The sequence below is a fragment of the Nannobrachium achirus genome (assembly GCF_963921795.1).
Source record: "Nannobrachium achirus genome assembly, chromosome: 5".
NCBI classification, from domain to species: domain Eukaryota; kingdom Metazoa; phylum Chordata; class Actinopteri; order Myctophiformes; family Myctophidae; genus Nannobrachium; species Nannobrachium achirus.
Genome location: NC_137814.1, coordinates 37,269,418 through 37,290,401, shown reverse-complemented (window position 1 = coordinate 37,290,401; position 20,984 = coordinate 37,269,418). Strand labels below are relative to the sequence as shown.

The window sequence follows — 20,984 nt, the reverse complement described above, 5'->3', positions numbered from 1 at the left end:
TATGGCTGGCTGGTAACCTACATTGCATCCTCCCCTCTCAATGGGGTATTGTCTGTTCTATTGTTCACAAATTACCGTAAATATTGATACTCTACACTACAGTAAAACTGAAATCTGATAGTGATGAGATTAGGTCCTAACCTCCTAACCTTTAGGATATGCAACTTTGATATGAGTTGACATATTTTATATGAATCATCATGAGATCATGAAAGAGTTAATTTCTTAAGCATGTAGGGGGCCCACCCATCCATCCTTAAAGGAATAGTTCACCCCATTCATGTACTTGAATGCATGGATATTTGTTTTTGTCACATTCCTAAGCCAATCATTTGAGGAGACTCTTTTTGTCTATATAGGGAACCCCTGCTGGTCATCAAATTATTGCCTTAGAAATGCAACAAAAACAAAACAAAAAATCATGAATTATTCTCCATTTATAGGCTATAGCCTATACTTGATTTCTTTCTCTTTTTTCCCAGATGGGGGTCAACGCCAAAAAAACTAATTTGATTGATTGATTGAATAATGTATTCGAAGTTTGCATAGGAAAAGGTACAGGACAGTAGCCTGCCCTGCAGTTCTTCTTAAATTGGTCTCCCTTTTGCACTAAATTAATACAACATTAAATGGCAAATAAAACACATCAAGGGGGACCTTGACGTGAAAAGTTTGAGAACCACTGCCCTGGCCTCTGTGACTGCACCGTTAAGTATTATGGCAGGCGGACAAGAAGAGAGAGGAGAGCAGATCACCTTCTCCTGGTACAAAGACGGTGCGCTTTGGATCCACGCGCAGCTGTGCTGATTGGCCAGTCTCTCGTTAAGCAGTCGCACTCCTGCTGTCAGTGATGCTCCATTCACACTCACACTCACAGGGACACCGCTGAGAGAGCAGCACTCTTTCTTCTTGGACCAATTATCGTTGGAACAGACATTTCATTCGGGCCAGCAGCTTTTCGCCATGGATGCTACAATTTATCAAATCCTATTTGGAGAGTTTGGCGACCCAAACTGTAGTTTGATAGAAGCTTTCCAAGATACTTTTTACGAGAACGCATCCCTTTTATTGATGAACACTGACGGTAAGCTGTCATTGTGTGTGTCCTGTGGACGTTTAGAGCTCTATTTCCCCCCCATTGCAATGCATCAGAACGAATAAGCGTATGATTGCTTTTTCCAAGGTGCTTATTATTGCAATGCCACGACCGATGAGATTGGGACCTGCTGGCCACGGAGCAGCGCCGGACGGCTCGTGGAGAGACCATGTCCCGAGTACATCAACGGAGTGAAGTACAACACTACAAGTAAGATAATGAACTCTCGCTCGCGGCTCGACCCTAAAGTCGCTCCACACGCATTATTGACTTTATGCGTTTCTTTGCACGCTTTGAGGGAGCGCGTTCTCACAAAATCAATTTTGCAATAGGTAACGCTATAGCCATGCCATCCCTGGCAATAGCCTACATGAGTTATATTTATTGGCTTTTTATTAAAGCCTGTCTAATGTGGTTTGGTTCGTCATGCCAATAATAACGATAATAGACTAAAACAGTGTCCCAATTAATTAATACATTAAAGTTTTCCAGTTTAAGTTTAAAATTGTAGCCTATAACAAACAAGATATTATAACAACAAGTCAAATTAGCCTTGCCATGAATGAAACAAATTGTTGCGACCGTAGGGAGCTACTTACTGTAGAAACCTCCACCGGCTGTCCGTGGCTGAGTCAGTCAGTGAGTCAGTCAGTCACACTTTTGCCCTGCTCATATCTCCACAACCGTTGCCCCCATCCATGCCAATTTTTGCACACACACTCCTTGACTGCCAAACTACAACCTCCAAGGACCCCCGGAGCCCCAGGGACCCCCAGGTCCCTGGGGGACCCCCAGATGTAAAAAATGACCAAATGTGCTCACACGTCACACTTTTTCCCTGCTTATATCTCCGCACCCGTTGACCCGATCCATGCCAGATTTTACACACACACACACACACACACACTCCTTGCCTGCCAAACTACAACCTCCAAGGACCCCCGGAGCCCCAGGGACCCCCAGGTCCCTGGGGGACCCCCAGATGTAAAAAATGACCAAATGTGCAAAAATGACCAAATGACCACCCCAACGGGGCTGCTCACGGGGAATTCCCGGGGACCACCGACTCCTGGTGCTCCAGAACGGATGCAAAAGTGGTGGCGCCCCCAGTGGAGGACCCCCTGCCACTGCAGCGCACATAAAATGCCGTAACTCGGGCTAGGAGCGTCCGGGAGAGCCGGGGCCGGTACCTATTCGTCCGCCAAGGCAACGCGGAGACCCCACCCCTCATTTCTCACATGGCCCTATTGTAGCGCCACCTTCAGGCCGATTTTTACTGCACTGCTCCTACAGTTTTTGCCCTAAAATCACGAATATCACTACACAGCATGTCTACACTCATGTCATCAACATGGATCAGGAAGATTTTGGAAAAACACATTTTTGCCCTATTTGTGGAGTTAAGCCACCTACGGTCGCTTATCTCCCGATTAGGGAGTCTTACTGGTAGTCTATTAGGCTACATATTAAATCATGGCACAGCTTGGTGATGTCCTAGGCTGCAATAAATTATCCTATGCGAGGCAGTTCATTCTGTCACTATAGGGCCTGGATTACGGTTATAGCCTACTTAATACTTAATAATGTTGTTAAATTATGTTAATGTCTTAGAGGGGGTAGTTCATTCATTCAGCATCCCGCCACCACACTGCATGCGTTGCTGGGTTTGTGTGCACTGCACTTTAAATGTCTCCATCATGTCGTTATGGCTCTTGCTCTTGCATGTATAAATCATTTCTGACATGCTGTGTTGTGTGTAGTTAGCTAGTGTGTTGGCCTGGAATGTCTGTTTACCATGACAGCACCTGTTCCATTGCTTCCCCAGATTTTCTGCATGCATTGCTGGATATACAGTATGCACTGCAGGTGAGATTACTTTGACTGGATAATTCTGTCAGAACATGCTGCCAAAAGCACAACTGAGTCAGATATAACTGAATTAGATTACATATTGTGTGGGATATAAAATGTGCCAGGAGTTTTAGGCGAAAACTAATTCATATCCAAGAGCAGGACTTGGACTTTAAACTTGCACTGATTACTCAGACAAAGCAAGAGGAAAATAAATGCCGGGTCAAATAAAAGGAAAGCTAAATATTGAAAACAGATCATGCATGAGTAAGTTCAAACATTCCTTATAAACAACATTATCTTGGTTTGCACTGCAGTTCACTGTAGGTTTTTTGTTAAGAAAGAAAACAAGGAATAATGATGTTGTCAATGCATCATTTTGCTTATCTATGCTATTTATGATTGTCATAGCTGTGTATGATCATGGACCATAACAGTCATTTTGGTCTTGGTGGAAGTTAATGGGAGTGCTACAAATTCTCAGGTTCAACTTCAACAGCATATGCTTCTCTAAAAAACATGCAAATGGATTTCTAATGCCATATAACTATAAGCTATGGCAAATACTATAAACGTCTTTGAGCTGTGGACTGTGGTCGTAATAGACCTCATCTGTTTTAAAGTACTATTATCAATGTTATTGGTTAAGGTTATAGGGTTATAGTAAGCAATTCTTAATTTGTGCATGATTTAACTTTGATCAAATGCTACAGTACAGTTCATCGTCTCGGTGAGTGGTTTCAAAGGTTACATTACAAAGGACCCATCACTGTCAGAGTTATTTATTGATTTCCATTTGCCCAAGAATTCCACTGTGCTGAACATGAAGGTCTTTCAATGCACATCCAAGTACACATAATACATATACAATCTTATGAATACAACAGAAGTTATAGTTGCATTAACCAACTGAATTGAGCTAGTGTACTGTAGGTGCACAACACGTTGAGCAAAGTGTGAAACAGATTAAAATTTAACATAATAGAATAAGCTTCATAATAGTCCTAAATGCATAATTGATATCAATTCACTGAACCCAGCAGGGTTTTAGAACAATGGGTTGTGTGCCATGTGAGGTGACATGATGTGGTTATCCTTGTCTTACTGTGGTTCACAGTAGACATATTATATATTATATATATGCAAACACGACAAGTAAATAAAAGGCAATGTGAAATGTGAATGTGAAAGTTCTAGGCTAAGAATATCGCCCACCATATGAAAGCTTTTTAATTTATTCACGTTCTTTTATTACATTACAAATTTATGTTACACCTAAACTCTGGAGTTTCGGTGTAGCCGAGAGGCTGAAATAATTCATATTTTGTAAAAAGATGAACTGATATTGCTTCTTTCTTGCCGCTGACTCATTTGACTTTAATGGGACTAACAATAATATATTGCACTGCTTTTCAAATGACCTCCGTGAGAATCCTCATGGCAGCTAGTATATCGCCGTTGTCAGGTGGAAACCTTGTATCTCCAAGTTTCAAATGTGTACGTGCTTTCGCAAAGTAAAGCCCTGCTTCATCATACAAGGCCGTCGCACACAAGTAGTGAAAACAGCAGACTTACAAGCATTGTAGATCGTCTGTTTTCACTAGTTTAAATCATTTTTTAAATGATAAATGCAAAACAAACGGTTTTGGACATACAAGGTTTTCACCCGACAACGAAGATATGGAGGTTTCTTTCTATAATGTTGTAGGTCAAACCCAATGATTACAGGGACTGTTGAAGGCAGGCCATTATTCGACAGCCCATGTAGTTGTACATTAAAAGATGTAAGTATGGTGTTTGACCTTGATGAGTGTTTCAGTAACCCTGTAAAATTGTGAGTGGGGTTAATGTTGGGGACATATAGGCCTATTTGACAGTCACTTAAAGTTCAAGGTTTCACACAGATCTGTCCCCATCAGGTATGTGGGGCTATAAATTGCCACTTCCATTTCGTTCAACATATAAATATTAATGCCTGTGGAGTGCCTTGATAAGAGGGATATGCATTTTTAAACCTCCCCGTGTCCTTTTTTGCGAGTGTTCATCCAGTTCAATGGTTTATAGAAGATGCACTTCCCACTGTTGGAGCATAGCTGCTGTATGTGTCACAAGGTCGTTCATTGTCCGTGCTTGGGGCTGTGTCACTCGATAGATGGCAACTTCTGGGCTAGCAAGATGAACACAGGTCTGTAGATGACGTATATTGTCAGTGTCAATATATAAACAGTGTTGAGTTTTCTATTATCAGGCCATACAGTGTATCTTATTTAAAATAAATCTCTATGCCCAATAGCTGAGTCAGCCACTCTTCATTGTAAGACCAACTCACCTTTGCTGTGTGTGTGTGTGTGTGTGTGTGTGTGTGTGTGTGTGTGTGTGTGTGTGTGTGCGTGTGTGCGTGTGTGCGTGTGTGCGTGCGTGCGTGCGTGCGTGCGTGCGTGCGTGCGTGCGTGCGAGCGTGCGTGCGTGTCTGTGATCCTCTTGATTAAAGAAAAAATGCACCATGTAGGCCTACTACACATGTTGTCACTGTATTGTTCATTATTTGAGATAGTAAAGAACATTTTCAATAAACTCAAAAGTAAAAGGAAAAAAAAGTACTGTCTAACACAGTACATTCAATTACTCCTTTTAACAACATCAATTAAGTCTTGGCTGTAAAGAAACTGCAGTTGTGTAGCAGGTTTAGGAAGAGCAACAGAGCTTTGGCAGCCATTGCATGTTGGTAATAGAACTTGTCACTTCATTTTAAATCAGAGTTATGAATCAAGTACAGTACTACTGCAGGGAGCAAAAGCAGTTTGTTTTTCAGAGGGAAAGATGAACTGTGTCAAACGTAGATTTCTTCCTTACCCAAACATACTGACTTCTAGAATTCAATACGTACGTACTGTAATTTCAGTGACCAGAAATCAGGCAATATATAAAAGCTATAAAAACTATAAGAGTACCTATATAACTTTGTTTCAATATGTAGGCAGCAATTATTTGCACTGTCATGTCTCTTCTTATGCACATACATGCATGATGTCTCACTGTAAAGAATGGGGGCACCGGTTACACCCCGCCACTCCGACATGTCTCCTTTCCGACATGTCTCCATTCCGACACTAACCCTATCTCTAACCCTTACCCTAAACGTAACCTCTATGGAAGTGTCGCCACTCCGACAATAAGAAGTCAATTTCGGAGTGGCGACATGTCGGAATGGAGAGCGACACACGGGGGCACCTTAAAGGAGGCATCCTGACCAAAACACATATAGGGTTAAATCTGCCTTTTATCATACCCCTTCATACCTGCTTTAGTCGATTATTTTCATAGCTGCCCCTGTTGCTAGATTTCATGGGCCCTCTCATAATGAAAACAGGGGATTGTCATCCCACTATTGCGGTTAATTGACATCCCGCTAGTGCGGTTATTTCTTTAGCTTCAGAGTAAGTATTTTTTTATTGGATCGTGTTTACACAACGTCCTGAGACCAACCAAACCAGACAAGAAGATCCTCTGCTCCTCCCCTCCCTTTCTAGGCTCTCCTCTCTCTGCTCTGGTGCAGAGCATAAGCCGTTTGACAAGTAAGGGTGCCTGTGAGGTTTTCTTTTTTAGATTTGTTTTGGGGCTTTTATGCCTTTAATGTAGGACAGCAAACTGACAGGAAATCGGGGGAGAGATGGGGAGTGACGTGCGGCAAAGGTCGTCCGGATCGTGAATCGAACCGGCGACGCCGCCAGGCATCAATGCCTATGTGGCAATGCCTATGTGGTTTGCGCCTGGACCAGTAGGCCAGCGGGCGCCCCAAAGCCATCAATGTTTCTTAACAGCACTCTTCATTTCTGATCAAATTGCAAGCCCTGGGTAGTATAGGCAACCCGGACTTGTGCTCAGAGGAGCACACTTTTCTAGTCATATTTCTGCACTCACAAATTAATGTGTATTAATTCAGTAACATTCTAACATCTATCTGATTTACTAATGAACACATAATTTAACACATTGAACATTGCTTCAGAATTACACTCAAGATGTGCTGCCTGTGGCAGTAATAGTGGAAGGCCTGTCTTATAGATTTTTGCCATTGATGCATGTAAATCCTGCTGTGTAATCATTATGAACATCAATTATGAGCATAACTATGCATGGATGATCCAGTGTTATATAGTATTTTGCTTCATTTGCAAGCAGTGAGAGTCAGGGTGACCTAATACGCTCATTGCTGTCTAGTACAGTCTTCACGGTAGTTCAAGTGGACAGAGATCATGGTGTTCCATGGTGAGTCTGCAGGGTGAGATTTGCTGGGGCGTGGGGGGTGGGGAGGGATGGGGGTAAATTCTTGGCTCTGTTTTCATATGCCCTGCCTCTGGCCATAATATTCTATCGTGGGGATATGTTTTATCCATCTTCATGGTCAGACTGATATAATTACATGCATTTCCTTTTGGGAAATGTAGAGTGTCTGATATGTGTTTGATATTTATGTTTTGTAATAACACAATTTAACAATTTAATTAAAATGTATGTTAAAAATTTGTCCCATTTACATGTTGGTCCTCGTTCTGTTGTAGTATACGTTATCCAAATAAGCACAGCCTTTGCCTTAATCCTCTCCGAACGGAGCATAGGGCTTCTACGATTTGCCTCCAGGCGACACGATCTCGGCTTTTCCTCTTGGCTTCTCCCCAGGTGATGTTGATCGTCTGCAGTTTGTTATTGGTGGTTCTTCGCCATGAGTTTTTGGGCCTTCCTCTGCCTCTAAAACTAGGAACTAAATAAGTACAGCACAACTAGGAACTAGATAAGCACAGCACATGTCTTTTAACTGTACAGTGACCAAGTATGGCACATGCACCATTGACAAAAGTGAAGCAGACAGACAAAAAAGTTGTACTTGGATTGGATGTAAGGATCAACAGGACGACCAGTCACATGGAAATGTTTTGCTTTTTCAGTTGTGAGAGGCAATATGAAAAGATAAAAGAAAATTAATCTGAATTCTGAGATAAGCTCACATTTCAAGCCTTTTTACACTTACTGTACTTAGTGGAGGGAAAAGGCCACTGGCTGGGAATATTTTAATATGTGGCTATCCAGTCCCTGGCCAGCACTTCAGGTACACCCTTACCGTTTATAATTCTGTATGCATACAATGCATGAAATATGACTTGCAAAATATGGATTGAAACTGTAGTAGCAGTGTAATATGCTGTAACTTCCAAACTGACAAGGCTTAGTCCAGACTGTGTGTGTGTGTGTGTGTGTGTGTGTGTGTGTGTGTGTGTGTGTGTGTGTGTGTGTGTGTGTGTGTGTGTGTGTGTGTGTGTGTGTGCGTGCGTGCGTGCGTGTATGTATATGTGTGTGTGTGTGTGTGTGTGTGTGTGTGTGTGTGTGTGTGTGTGTGTGTGTGTGTGCGTGCGCGTGTGCGTGCGTGTGTGTGTGTACTTAGTGGAGGGAAAAGGCCACTGGCTGGGAATATTTTAATATGTGGCTATCCAGTCCCTGGCCAGCACTTCAGGTACACCCTTACCGTTTATAATTCTGTATGCATACAATGCATGAAATATGACTTGCAAAATATGGATTGGAACTGTAGTAGCAGTGTAATATGCTGAAACTTCCAAACTGACAAGACTTAAAGTCCAGACTGTGTGTGTGTGTGTGTGTGTGTGTGTGCGCGCGTGTGTGTGTACTTAGTGGAGGGAAAAGGCCACTGGCTGGGAATATTTTAATATGTGGCTATCCAGTCCCTGGCCAGCACTTGAGGAACACCCTTACGGTTTATAATTATGTATGCATACAATGCATTAAATATGACTTGCAAAATACTTGACTTGAAATCCTATTGCAGTAGCAGTGTAATATGCTGTAACTTCCGACTGTTATAAGTTAACACAATTATTTTTAATTGTCCATCTGTGAAAAAGCTGCAGTACCTCAAACGGCCACCAATTTGGCTTCAGCCCTCCCCCTGGTCAGTAGTGCTTTGGGGGCCGGACGCGACCGGACGCCGTGTGGCCGGAAATATTTCCCCACATGCACGCGCACGGACGGCACCGAACGGTGCACGAGCGTGTAAACGCGTGCATACCCCCCCCCCCCCCCCCCGCGAGAGCCGCGACAACCCCCCACCCCGCGAATCCGCGATAACTACAAGCAATACTTTAATCAGCTACTACTATGCATAACAGGTTTCTAGTGGTGAATGTGTGAGCGTCCTCAATCAAGCCTCTATTCATATGGATATATAGCCTACTTAGGTTTCCAGCTGTGACTGCATGTGCATGTGTCGATGTGTGTGTGTACCTTACTCATCCATTACTGTGTTATTAAGTGTGCCTATGCATAGCATGGGCAGACTTATTGTTATCGCTCATATTTATGTCGGACAGGATGACGGACGGACGGACAGACGTAAACTTCGGCGCGTAACTAGTGCCGCACCATTTACGCCACCCCCGCAATATATACATCAAAACGTAATCGGCCAAAAACGACGCTTAATTGTCCCCATTGACTTATAATGGGACAATGCAAGAAATCACATTCAAGTATTTTTCTCTCGCAAAGCATAGGAGCTACAGTTTCAAACCTCGGAGAGGAGATTCATAATGATTTTAAGAATGTATCGAAAAATAATTACATCACTCGGCCTCATGATAACGGCCCACTTCATGTTTTGCCTCGTAACTGTTGAACCGTAGGTCGAAAAATTTAAATTATTTTTTCCCTAGATTCCTTGGGTTGAGACGCATCTCCCCATATAGGCCACGCCCATTTGCGCCAGGATAGATTTTCCGCCATCTTGAATTTTCTCCAAAACACACTTTTTGCTCCTTTTCCCACAGAAGTTCTTCAAATCACACAAAAAGCGGTACACATGATCCATGAACCCATGCAATGAACCTATTCAAGGGATATTTCGATAGTCCTTACCGTTCGTTCGTAACGAGATTCCAAAGTTAGCGGGAGGGGCCCGTTTCGCAAACAATAGCCATAAATCACAAACAAAAGGTCGAGTCAACACTGAATTTCAACCAAAGGTCGGGGGTGGCATACTCAATGAATCCCCAAAAGCATTTCCACTTGGCCACATGGTGGCGCTATAACGGACCACTTGCCTCGTAACTCTTGAACCGTAGGTCGGAAAATTAAAATTATTTTTTCCCTGGATTCCTTGGGTCAAGACGCATCTCCGCATATCTCCTGACGCCCATTTGCGTCAGGATAGATTTTCCGCCATTTTGAATTTTCTCCAAAACACACTTTTTGCTCCTTTTCCTACATATTTTCGTCAAATGTCACAAAAATGGGTACACTTGATCTAGGAAGCCACGCAATAAACATAGTCAAGGGATATTTCGATAGTTCATACCGTTCGTTCGTAACAGGCTGCCAAATTTAGCGGGAGGGGCCCGTTTGGCAAAAACTTGCCATAAATCACAAACAAAAGGTCGAGTCAACACTGAATTTCAACCACAGATCGCGGGTGGCATACTCAACAGATCCCCAAAAGCATTTCCACTTCGACCCGTAGGGGGCGTCACAAACGCGCAAAACGTAACCGTTTCGCGCCAGAATGCGTTTTTCAGGTGGAACGACCCTCTCAAAACTTAACACAGACGACTTGGTGGATTGCCTCACCGTCCAAACTCGCACATTTAGCGAGCTGCAGGCACACTTGTAAAAATTGACTCTGTCAATTCTAGTTATTAAGTGTGCCTATGCATAGCATGGGCAGACTTATTGTTATCGCTCAAACTTATGTCGGACAGGATGACAGACGGACGGACAGACGAAAACTTCGGCGCGTAACTAGTGCCGCACCATTTACGCCACCCGCACAATATATACATCAAAACGTGCGGCTCGGTCGGGAATGGTGTGCTATTACCTTTCGTTCCGATCCGCCTTACCATGGCGACGTAATCGGCTAAAAACAACGCTTAATTGTCCCCATTGACTTATAATGGGACAATGCAAGAAATCACATTCAAGTATTTTTCTCTCGCAAAGCATAGAAGCTACAGTTTCAAACCTCGGAGAGGAGATTCATAATGATTTTAAGAATGTATCGAAAAATAATTACATCACTCGGCCTCATGGTGGCGCTATAACGGCCCACTTTACATTTTGCCCTGTAACTCTTGAACCGTAGATCGGAAAATAAAAATATTTTTTTCCCTGGATTCCTTGGGTCGAGACGCATCTCTCCATATAGGCCACGCCCATTTGCTAGATTTTCCGCCATCTTGAATTTTTTCCAAAACACACTTTTTGCTCTTTTTCCTACATATTTTCTTCAAATGTCACAAAGATCGGTACACATGATCTATGAACCCATGCAATGAACATACTCAAGGGATATATCGATAGTCCATTCCGTTCGTTCGTAACAGGCTTCCAAAGTTAGCGGGAGGGGCCCGTTTCGCAAACAATAGCCATAAATCACAAACAAAACGTCGAGTCAACACTGAATTTCAACCAAAGGTCAGGGGTGACATACTCAACGAATCCCCAAAAGCATTTCCACTCGGCCACATGGTGGCGCTATAATGGACCACTTGCCTCGTAACTCTTGAACCGTAGGTCGGAAAATTCAAAATATTTTTTCCCTGGATTCCTTGGGTCGAGACGCATCTCCCCATATAGGCCCCGCCCATTTGCGTCAGGATAGATTTTCCGCCATTTTGAATTTTCTCCAAAACACACTTTTTGCTCCTTTTCCTACATATTTTTGTCAAATGTCACAAAAATGGGTACAATTGATCTAGGAACCCACGCAATAAACATAGTCAAGGGATATTTCGATAGTCCATACCGTTCGTTCGTAACAGGCTGCCAAATTTAGCGGGAGGGGCCCGTTTGGCAAAAAATTGCCATAAATCACAAACAAAAGGTCGAGTCAACACTGAATTTCAACCACAGGTCGCGGGTTGCATACTCAACAGATCCCCAAAAGCATTTCCACTTCGACCCGTAGGGGGCGTCACAAAGCGCAAAACGTAACCGTTTCGTGCCAGAACGCGTTTTTCAGGTGGAATGACCCTCTCAAAACTTAACACAGACAACTTGGTGGATTGCCTCACCGTCCAAACTCGCACATTTAGCGAGCTGCAGGCACACTTGTAAAAATTGACTCTGTCAATTCTAGTTTAGTGTTTGAGATTCGTTCAAGGCAAACTTTGTTTCTCTATCCTACTGCAGCGCTGTATTTTCTAAATGAATTTAAAGAAAGTAGAACATAAAATCTTAAGTAACAATGCAAATGTAATTAAGGCTAGAAAACTATTGTTTTCCCACCATTAGATCTGCTGACATCCTTTCTATCTAAATAGCCTCTAGAGGCGCGTGCACGCGCGTGCACGTGACGTCAATAAATGACCGTCCGCCCGGAAAAAAAAATCCCAAAGCACCACTGCCCCTGGTGTCTGGGGGCTTGGTCTCTACCCATTCAGCTATGGCTGCCCTAGTGGCACAGTGTGCGATAGCGTTTCTTCCTAAATTAAAGTGATAGTTCACCCCCAAAATGACATGTTTTCTATTGATTACTCCATGAATCCATGAATTCAAGTCTGGGGTGAGTAAAGTTTTTGGAGCTGTGTGCAGCTCCCTATACGTGGCTGTGTGGGTCTGTGTGTGTGTCTGTCTGTGTGTCTGTATGTAGCCTGACTTCGGCGCGTAACTAGTGCCGCACCATTTACGCCACTCGCGCAATATATACATCAAAATGTGCGGCTCGGCCGGGAATGGTGTTCTATTACCTTTCGTTCCGATCCGCCTTACCATGCTGACGTAATCGGCCAAAAACGACGCTTAATTGTCCCCATTGACTTATAATGGGACAATGCAAGAAATCACTTTCAAGTATTTTTCTCTCGTAAACCATAGGAGCTACAGTTTCAAACCTTGGAGAGGAGATTCATAATGATTTTAAGAATGAATCGAAAAATAATTACATCACTTGGCCTCATGGTGGCGCTATAACGGCCCACTTTACGTTTTGCCCCGTAACTCTTGAACCGTAGATCGGAAAATTAAACTTATTTTTTCCCTGGATTCCTTGGGTCAAGACGCATCTCCCCATATAGGCCACGCCCATTTGCGCCAGGATAGATTTTCCGCCATCTTGAATTTTCTCCAAAACACACTTTTTGCTCCTTTTCCTACATATTTTCTTCAAATGTCACAAAAATCGGTACACATGATCTACACACACACACACACACACACACACACACACACACACACACACACACACACACACACAGCTCCACTTCACACGGGTGTGATTTTTTCTTCTTTTGGAGCTGTGTGAAGCACAGGCTCCCTATACGTGGCTGTGTGGGTCTGTGGGTCTGTGTGTGTGTCTGTGTGTGTGTCTGTCTGTGTGTCTGTATGTAGCCTGAACTTCCTAAACTTCGGCACGCCACTATTCCCACAGTTTTGCCACCACACACTCGCGCCATATGTCAAATCGACCGGCTTACTCGGGAATCGTGGGCTATTACTTTTCTAAGAGAAAGGTTCTATAGTTTAATTGATATTAATTTATTAGTGAATTAATTTTCCCCATTGACTTATAATGGGAATTGCAAAAACTCACATTCAATTATTTGTCTCTCGCAAACCATAGGGGCTAGAGTTTCAAGACTTGGAGAGGAGGTTCATAATGATTTCAAGGATTAAATAAAAAATACTTGTGTCATTTGGCCGCATGGTGGCGCCATAACACCCCACTTTACGTTTTGGCCTGTAACTCTTGAACCGTAGGTCGGAAAATTAAAAATATTTTTTCCCTGGATTCCTTGGGTCATGACGCATCTCCCCATATAGGCCACGCCCATTTGCGCCATGATAGATTTTCCGCCATCTTGAATTTTCTCCAAAACACACTTTTTGCTCCTTTTCCTACATATTTTCTTCAAATGTCACAAAAATCGGTACACATGATCCACACACACACACACACACACACACACACACACACACACACACACACACACACACACACAGCTCCACTTCACACGGGTGTGATTTTTTTGGTTCCATGTTGTTTCATTGGCTCTGCGTATGAGAAGCATGGCTTGGGTGCGTTAAGTCGTGCAGCAAGTACTGGGAGCTGATGGTAGGTGTGGCGCTCCACCTCAGCAATCTATCTCCCAGGGGTCTAACGCATTATAACGGGGACAGACTCCTGCGTCTTACCAGCTGATACCGACAATAAGCCACTCCCGACCTACTTATTCCCAGCCAATTATTTCTGTGCACCTGTCCAAGACCACTTTAAAGGAAATGGAACCTGTGCATTTCAATATCCCAGATAAGATTTCCCACATAAGAAGGAATATTAGAGGTGTCTATTTTTTTGTTTTTGTCGCATTCCTAAGCCAATAATTTGATGGAGACACAAAGAGCCTGCTTTGTTCCCTATGAATACACAAAGAGTCTACTTAGCTTAGGAATACGACACAAACATGAATTCATGTCTGCATGGGGTGAGTAATCGATAGAAAAAGTCATATTGTTGGTGAACTATCCCTTTAATCTTCAATTGATGAATGAATAGAACACAAACGGCATCTGATGATCTTTTGGAGTGGTTCCCAAGATCCGTGGTTCCATTAACAGCCAAATTAGTATACCAAATCACAATAGTAGTAATCCAAAGGCACTATTAACAAAGAGGTCTAGAACGTACTCGCTACGGCCAATCCCCCCCAAAGCAGTAAACCTAGGGGAAACACTGCAAGATTACTATGATGGCTCAATCAATAGACCCAACCAGGCACTGACTGTTGACATTATCCATCCATCCATCCATCCATCCATCCATCTAGAAATCGGTTCACTAACAGTTCCAACAAAGAGCTCCAGACGTCCCTTTCCAGAGCAACATTAGCAACTTCCTCCTGGGGGATCCGAGGCGTTCCAATGCCAGTGCGGAGTTAAAATCCTCCCATCTGGTCCTTGGTCTGGGACGTGCAGTCAGGACCTCCCTAGGGAGATGCACGGGAGGCATCCATACTAGATGCCCGAACCACCCATGGCTCTTTTCCAAGTCAAGGAGTATCGGTTCTACTCCGAGAGTCTCTCATGAATGACGAAAATTAATTTCGGCTTCTTGTGTCCATGATCTTTTACTTAAAGGAGTAGTCCACCCCCAAAATGTTTTTTTCCCCCTATATTGATTAATTACTCCATAAAGACGTACAATAATATTTCTTGTTTTTTGTCGCATTCCTAAGACAATAATTTGATTACAATAAATGTACAGCCCATTGATTCTGGATGGGGACCCAAATGCATTTGGGTCCTCATCCTGAATCAACGGGGGTAATTATAATATTCCTAAGACGAACTATAATAAATGTTTCGTCTTAGGAATGCGACAAATACAAATAAATCTCCATGTCTCCATGGTGTGAGTAATCAATTAAAAAAATTGGCAGACAGACAAAAGATCCAGACAGAAGAAATAGGATTCCCCCTTTCACATTATGCAATTTTGCAATTATTTGCAACTGACCTTGTGCCTCTGTCTAGCTTGCAGGCTTGACAAGTTGAAATTTGAACAGTCACTTCTTGACTGGCCACTGGTGCACGCTCCTGTGAGCAACCTCAGGGGCCTGAGGTTGCACTGACCCAATAATCTTAACGATGCTGTCGCGCAGAATCCTGTCTCCATATTCCACTCAGCTCTTTGGTCTTGTTGATGTTAAGAGCCAGGTTGTTCTACTTGCATTATTATTCGTATTGCATTCTCAAACTCTCTCCTGTAGTGTCATCAGTGAACTTATTTCACTTTTTTTATGATTTCTCTCTCTCTCTCTCTCTCTCTCTCTCTCTCTCTCTCTCTCTATCTCTCTCTCTCGCTCTCTCTCTCTCTCTCTGTCTCTTTCCCACTTGTTTATTTTTAACCATGATTATTCTAATGCAAGTCCTTATTCTGTTCATGCTGGATGTGGGACAAACTTTTTCTATTTTCGGGACTGTCATGCAAAATGTGGGATGGGTGGTCAGACTAGCTTTGACTGAAGGCGTGTCCTATGTGATGCTGTAGTCTCTTTGTGTGGACTGTGTGCAATATAAAATTGGTGTAGAAAAAACAACTTCTAGTTTAGTAGAGATCTAAACTAAAGGTTTCAATGATGTCATAGTCTCTTTCGAGCCAGACTGTTGCCTCCCACAATTTTCAAATGCTTCCGTTACCGCTGAAACCGATCTGGGGGTGAAGCGGCCTTTCCCCCTGCGTCCGTCTTGTCTTTGCAGTTGAGAAAAGAAAATATAAATCATAAACAATCATGAATCTAGTTGGAGTATAGATTATTCTGGCGAGACTACAATCGACATGACCCGACGACATGACTCACCATATGACATATAAGATGTCAGCTTAATTGTTTCACAAATACAGTACAGTAATTTGCATTTGATCTTTATATATTTTTTCAGAATCACAAGCAAAACTGTAAAGGAAAACAAAGACATTCAGAAAATATTTGTGTTTTGAATTGCCAGTTTTAAAGCTGACAATGCACTGTGCTTGACAACTTTATTTTGTAATTGAAACTTTGAACATTGACGTTGATTTAAATTGGTTAATTTGATCATTTGGGTGATTCACATTTGTGGCTAGTAGGTGTTTTAAAGACAGGTTTATAGTGTGTGTTTGCAATATAGTAGATGTACTGTAGATGGTCTACTCTGCCAGCCAAAGGTGAGCCTTCACAATTCCAAGTTCCACTTTTTTAGACTCTGTGAAATACTTGTTTTTATGTGGGAATTTCCTTCAAGTTTTATCAAGGCTTTGAAACCAAATGTAGAGTTTAATTCAATCCTCAGCACCTTTTAGAAGATCATGTTTGAGCCGAATCTGTTTTGTGCTTAATTTATTTATAGTACATCATTTAAAGTACTGTATGTTATGTAGCGCAGATGGTATACTTGGATCTGGAAAAATATGTAAATGATATAGAAATGCAAATATCCTTCTGGCATTACTACTGACACTTTTCAAAAGAGAATCAAGTTTCACAACATAAGTCTGTAATGCTGCTGGGCTGGCAGTACTCAAAACCTTAAACCACAAGGCCATATGTGATCATCATCTTTTGTTATAGTAAGACATACATCTCTCAATGACGTTAACATTATGTTATTATACAGTAGCAACCCCCCTAAAAAGTAACTTCATCTATCAATCCAAAAAAGTTGGGATAAAGGAAAAATACAGTATGTTTGTTTTTTACGTCTGGAGAATCACTTCCAGGACAGGTTTCTGACTCAGATCCTCAGATCTGAACCCATTTTAACTGGCATAAGGAACCTGTTGCAACCGCATGCCCTAGCTGACGTTGATCCCAGGCAGGGTTTGAACTGACGACCATCCACATGAAAGGTGTGTGATCTAACCGCTACACTCGGTCGGCGCAAGGAATCAAATATGAGTCGAAATAAATAAATAAAAACAGCAAAAAAAGAATACAATAAAAAAATAGCAAACAACTGTGTGTGTGCTGGCCTACGTTTGTAAGTACAGTACAAATTACACCATGTTATGATTCATAATGTCACTCCTCTAGAACAACTGTGACAGGTCTTTACACAGCCCTCAAAAGGTGTCCATGTTCGTTCAAAAGTAAAGTAAAGCGAAAATCTAATCTAGCTTTTTTTAGGTAAAAAATAATACACCCTTGATCCATCTATTATGGGTGGGTGGAGACACATGTTTTCATTTAAGGAGTATAAGGCATCTAGCTAAGAGAGAGGTGAAGGACATAATTCTATTAAGATATAATAGTCCCTGACGGGAACACCAAACAGGCCGTATGAGGACTGGATGGGACTTCCCATATGACAGAATGGGATTTAAAAATATCTGTCCAGAAATCTAGTAAATGGGGACAGGACTAAAACATATGTAAACCAGGCCTCCATCCGGTCAGACGCTATAGTAGGCCAATGGAAAAGGGCTACCATTTATTCTTACACCTTTCACAGCAATCGGACGCTGCATTCATGATATGAGGTATAGCTCAGGGGTAGAGAAACCGTTATTAGAGCACGAATCCGGGCTCCCCCTGAGTTAATGTCGAAGGGTCCTTGGGCAAGACTCTGAACCCCTAGTTGCTCCCGGTGAGTAGGTTGGTGCCTTGCATGGTTTCCTCCGCCACCGGTGTATGACTGTGTGTGTGAATGGGTGAATGTAATGCACAATCTCTGTAAAGCGCTTTGGATAAAAGCGCTATATAAATGCACCATTTACCATTTATGAGAAAAGGGTAGCATTTCTTCTTTGGCCCTGTGAGAATATTTGCGTGTAAAGTTTCACACATTTGAGGCATATTTTGTTCAAAACGGACCAATCCTGCAAACTTTGGAAGCCAATGAGCAGAGGGGGGTGGGGGGAGGAGAACACATGCTATTGGCCGGAGACTCCCGGAGAGATTCTCCGGGACCTATACATGAAGAAATGGAGCGAATCTGTTTGGCCTAAACATGGAGATGTCATATGGAACTACCGTCATAGACAGTAGCCATTGTTAGGTCGGAGTCAATGGCTGTCTGTCTGACTGTCTGTACAGGAAGTGATGTCACATGACATACTTTTTATGCCCATATATGAGTCCTTCTGTACCACATCTCCATGTTTAGGCAAACTCCACACAGAAAGGCCCTATCGCCAACCCAACCTAGGGTGTGAGCGCTGTGGTTGGCCAGATGGTCAAGAATTGGCGCGACCTCGCCCTTTAGGGCGAGGTTGCATGTCACCCTGAGGTCGCATTCCACCCTCAGGTGTCTTACTAGTTATTATACTGTAGTTTCATACCAGTCTAACATCTCCCCATCAGTCTTCTCAAATGTCTTTTTTTATAATTTTAAAACAAAATAAGATGAACAAGGACCCTGGTGTAAACAAGTTGTGTTTAACTTATGGAACATGTTCTGTACTATTAACTGTACTGTATTATTAACTGTTTTGAGGTTCATATAAAACTCGCGGGCCGCACTAACATTAAACTTTCATATTAAGGTGGGGGCCACAAAATATCGTCTCGCGGGCCGCAAATGGCCCCCGGGCCGCCAGTTTGAGACCCCTGATTTAGACAGACAGACGCTTGCCATATGAGATTACAGTCTATGTGCTCCACATTCCTCTAGATATACACTAAGTATTTATAGAATGTAACCTGCTCTATGACCTCATTATGGTCCCTAACTAGATGATCTTCATATTCCAGCCTTGTGATACATGTGCAGTATGTGACACTATCAAAATCACAAGTTTGCACTTATTTATACTTTAAAATAAACGTTAAATGTGTGTCAGGCTGCATTCAATATTCAATATTTGTCACATGCTCATGTGCAGTGACATGTTTCGTAATCTGTGCCTACAGTGTCCAACTTAATAAAAACGAAATATTATTACAAATAAGGTAGTAAAAGTTAGCATACAAGGTTAATATAAGTAGTAATAAGTAATAAAGTGTAAATTGTAATATGTAACCACTTAGTCCCTGTTTCAACAATAGCGAAAATTCCCATATCTGGCCCACTTATGGCCCACGTATGCTTCACATGATGTCACTGAGAGAATCTGAGCTTTTAATGTAACCACCTGCAGGCCCTGATGAATTCTGTGGTGCAAAAAACATTAAGACAACGTAATGTGGCCTGGGCGGCTGGCGTACCTAGGCTGACATCATGTGAGTCGAGCATTCGACTCCCCATCTCGAAGACCTTTGCTGCGTGTCACTCCCCATCTCTCTCTCCCGTACGTAATGTATTTTGATACTACTCCTACAGATTTTTCACAAAAATTGGTAGACATTCTGGAGTTTGCAGGAGGGGGGGAGGGAAATGCCACAACAACAAATCTACACCACATTTTAATCACACACTGAGAGGCCTCTAAATAACACTTCCACCCTTAAGGGTCCTACAAATGTCACTACAAAGCCTCTTTCACTTCTGCCCATAGGGGGTGCAACAAACGTGAACAGTCTATCACTCAAACTCTATTTCCCCCTGCAGCTTCTCTGTGTCCTGACGGCTGCACTGCACGGCTGGCACAGGCCTGGGTAGACAACCCGTCCTGGCTGCGACCTGCGTTCAGAGGAGCACACTTTTCTAGTTTCTGTTATTTTAATAATTTAATCACTAAGCACAGGAATACTACACACACCAGACACCACGTCCTTGTGGTGGTTCATTCAGGAGATGTCTAAAAAAGACAGAAGTGGCCACCATTTGAATAATTTAAAACATACCTTTACTTCAAATGTTTCACGTGGCAAAGCATTAAAGGGGAATTAGTGCTCTTTTTACCGTGATATGATGTTATTCCATCCATTAACCAGTGGTAGAGGCTGAAAAAGTTTAAATAAAAATCCATCTCTAGCACACAGTAGCTCTGAGCAGGGAGGTGGGGTTTAGTGGCCGTATGGCATAGGGGACAAAACTCTGTGGAGACATCTCCGACATTATGAAAGACAGATGTAAACAAACAAAAAATTATAATAATTGTGGAGCGATCAAAATAAGCTATTTATCGTAATGCCCCAGTGCTTGCGGTTGGAGCTACGCTGGACTCGAGATGAAAAACCAAACTAAAAACCTGTACCACTCTTTCTGGGATATCATAACATCAGATTAAGTTAAGAAAACGCCTAGTCCGGAATTCTCCTTTAATTCTTTTTCCTTCAAATATAACCCAATACCCCTCTATCTTTAGATTCGCCACAAGGATATTATGTTAGACTTTCAATAGAATAAATAAAATCCTGAGCTAAGATTTGTTCGTTTGTCAAGAAATGTGGTGCATATAGGATGCTCTGTCTGTCAGATTGTTCTACCGTATATGAGAGTTTCCCTGTCACTCATACAGTAGTTACAGTAGTACTTTCTGTCTTTTCTGCCTATTCAGTACACACTCTCTGACATCCCAGCAAGAGGAAGTAGAACAGTCTGCTGTCATGTACTGTAGCTTTATGGATGATTTCTAATGCACATCAAAAGTAGAATTGCCAAGAGAAAAGAT

General features: G+C 42.4%; 1 protein-coding gene across 1 annotated transcript in view; it reads left to right on the top strand.

The window, feature by feature from the left end:
• Nucleotides 1-963: 963 nt before the first annotated feature.
• The window catches only part of LOC308285442 (corticotropin-releasing factor receptor 2), a gene marked incomplete at both ends in the record, with an annotated part of 36,436 nt that continues 16,415 nt past the window's right edge, over nt 964-20,984 (top strand). Inside the window, 2 exons of the mRNA XM_080726208.1 lie at nt 964-1,084; nt 1,184-1,306. Of these exons, the coding sequence (XP_080582334.1) occupies nt 964-1,084; nt 1,184-1,306 (244 nt within the window). The remainder of the gene's footprint in view (nt 1,085-1,183; nt 1,307-20,984) is intronic.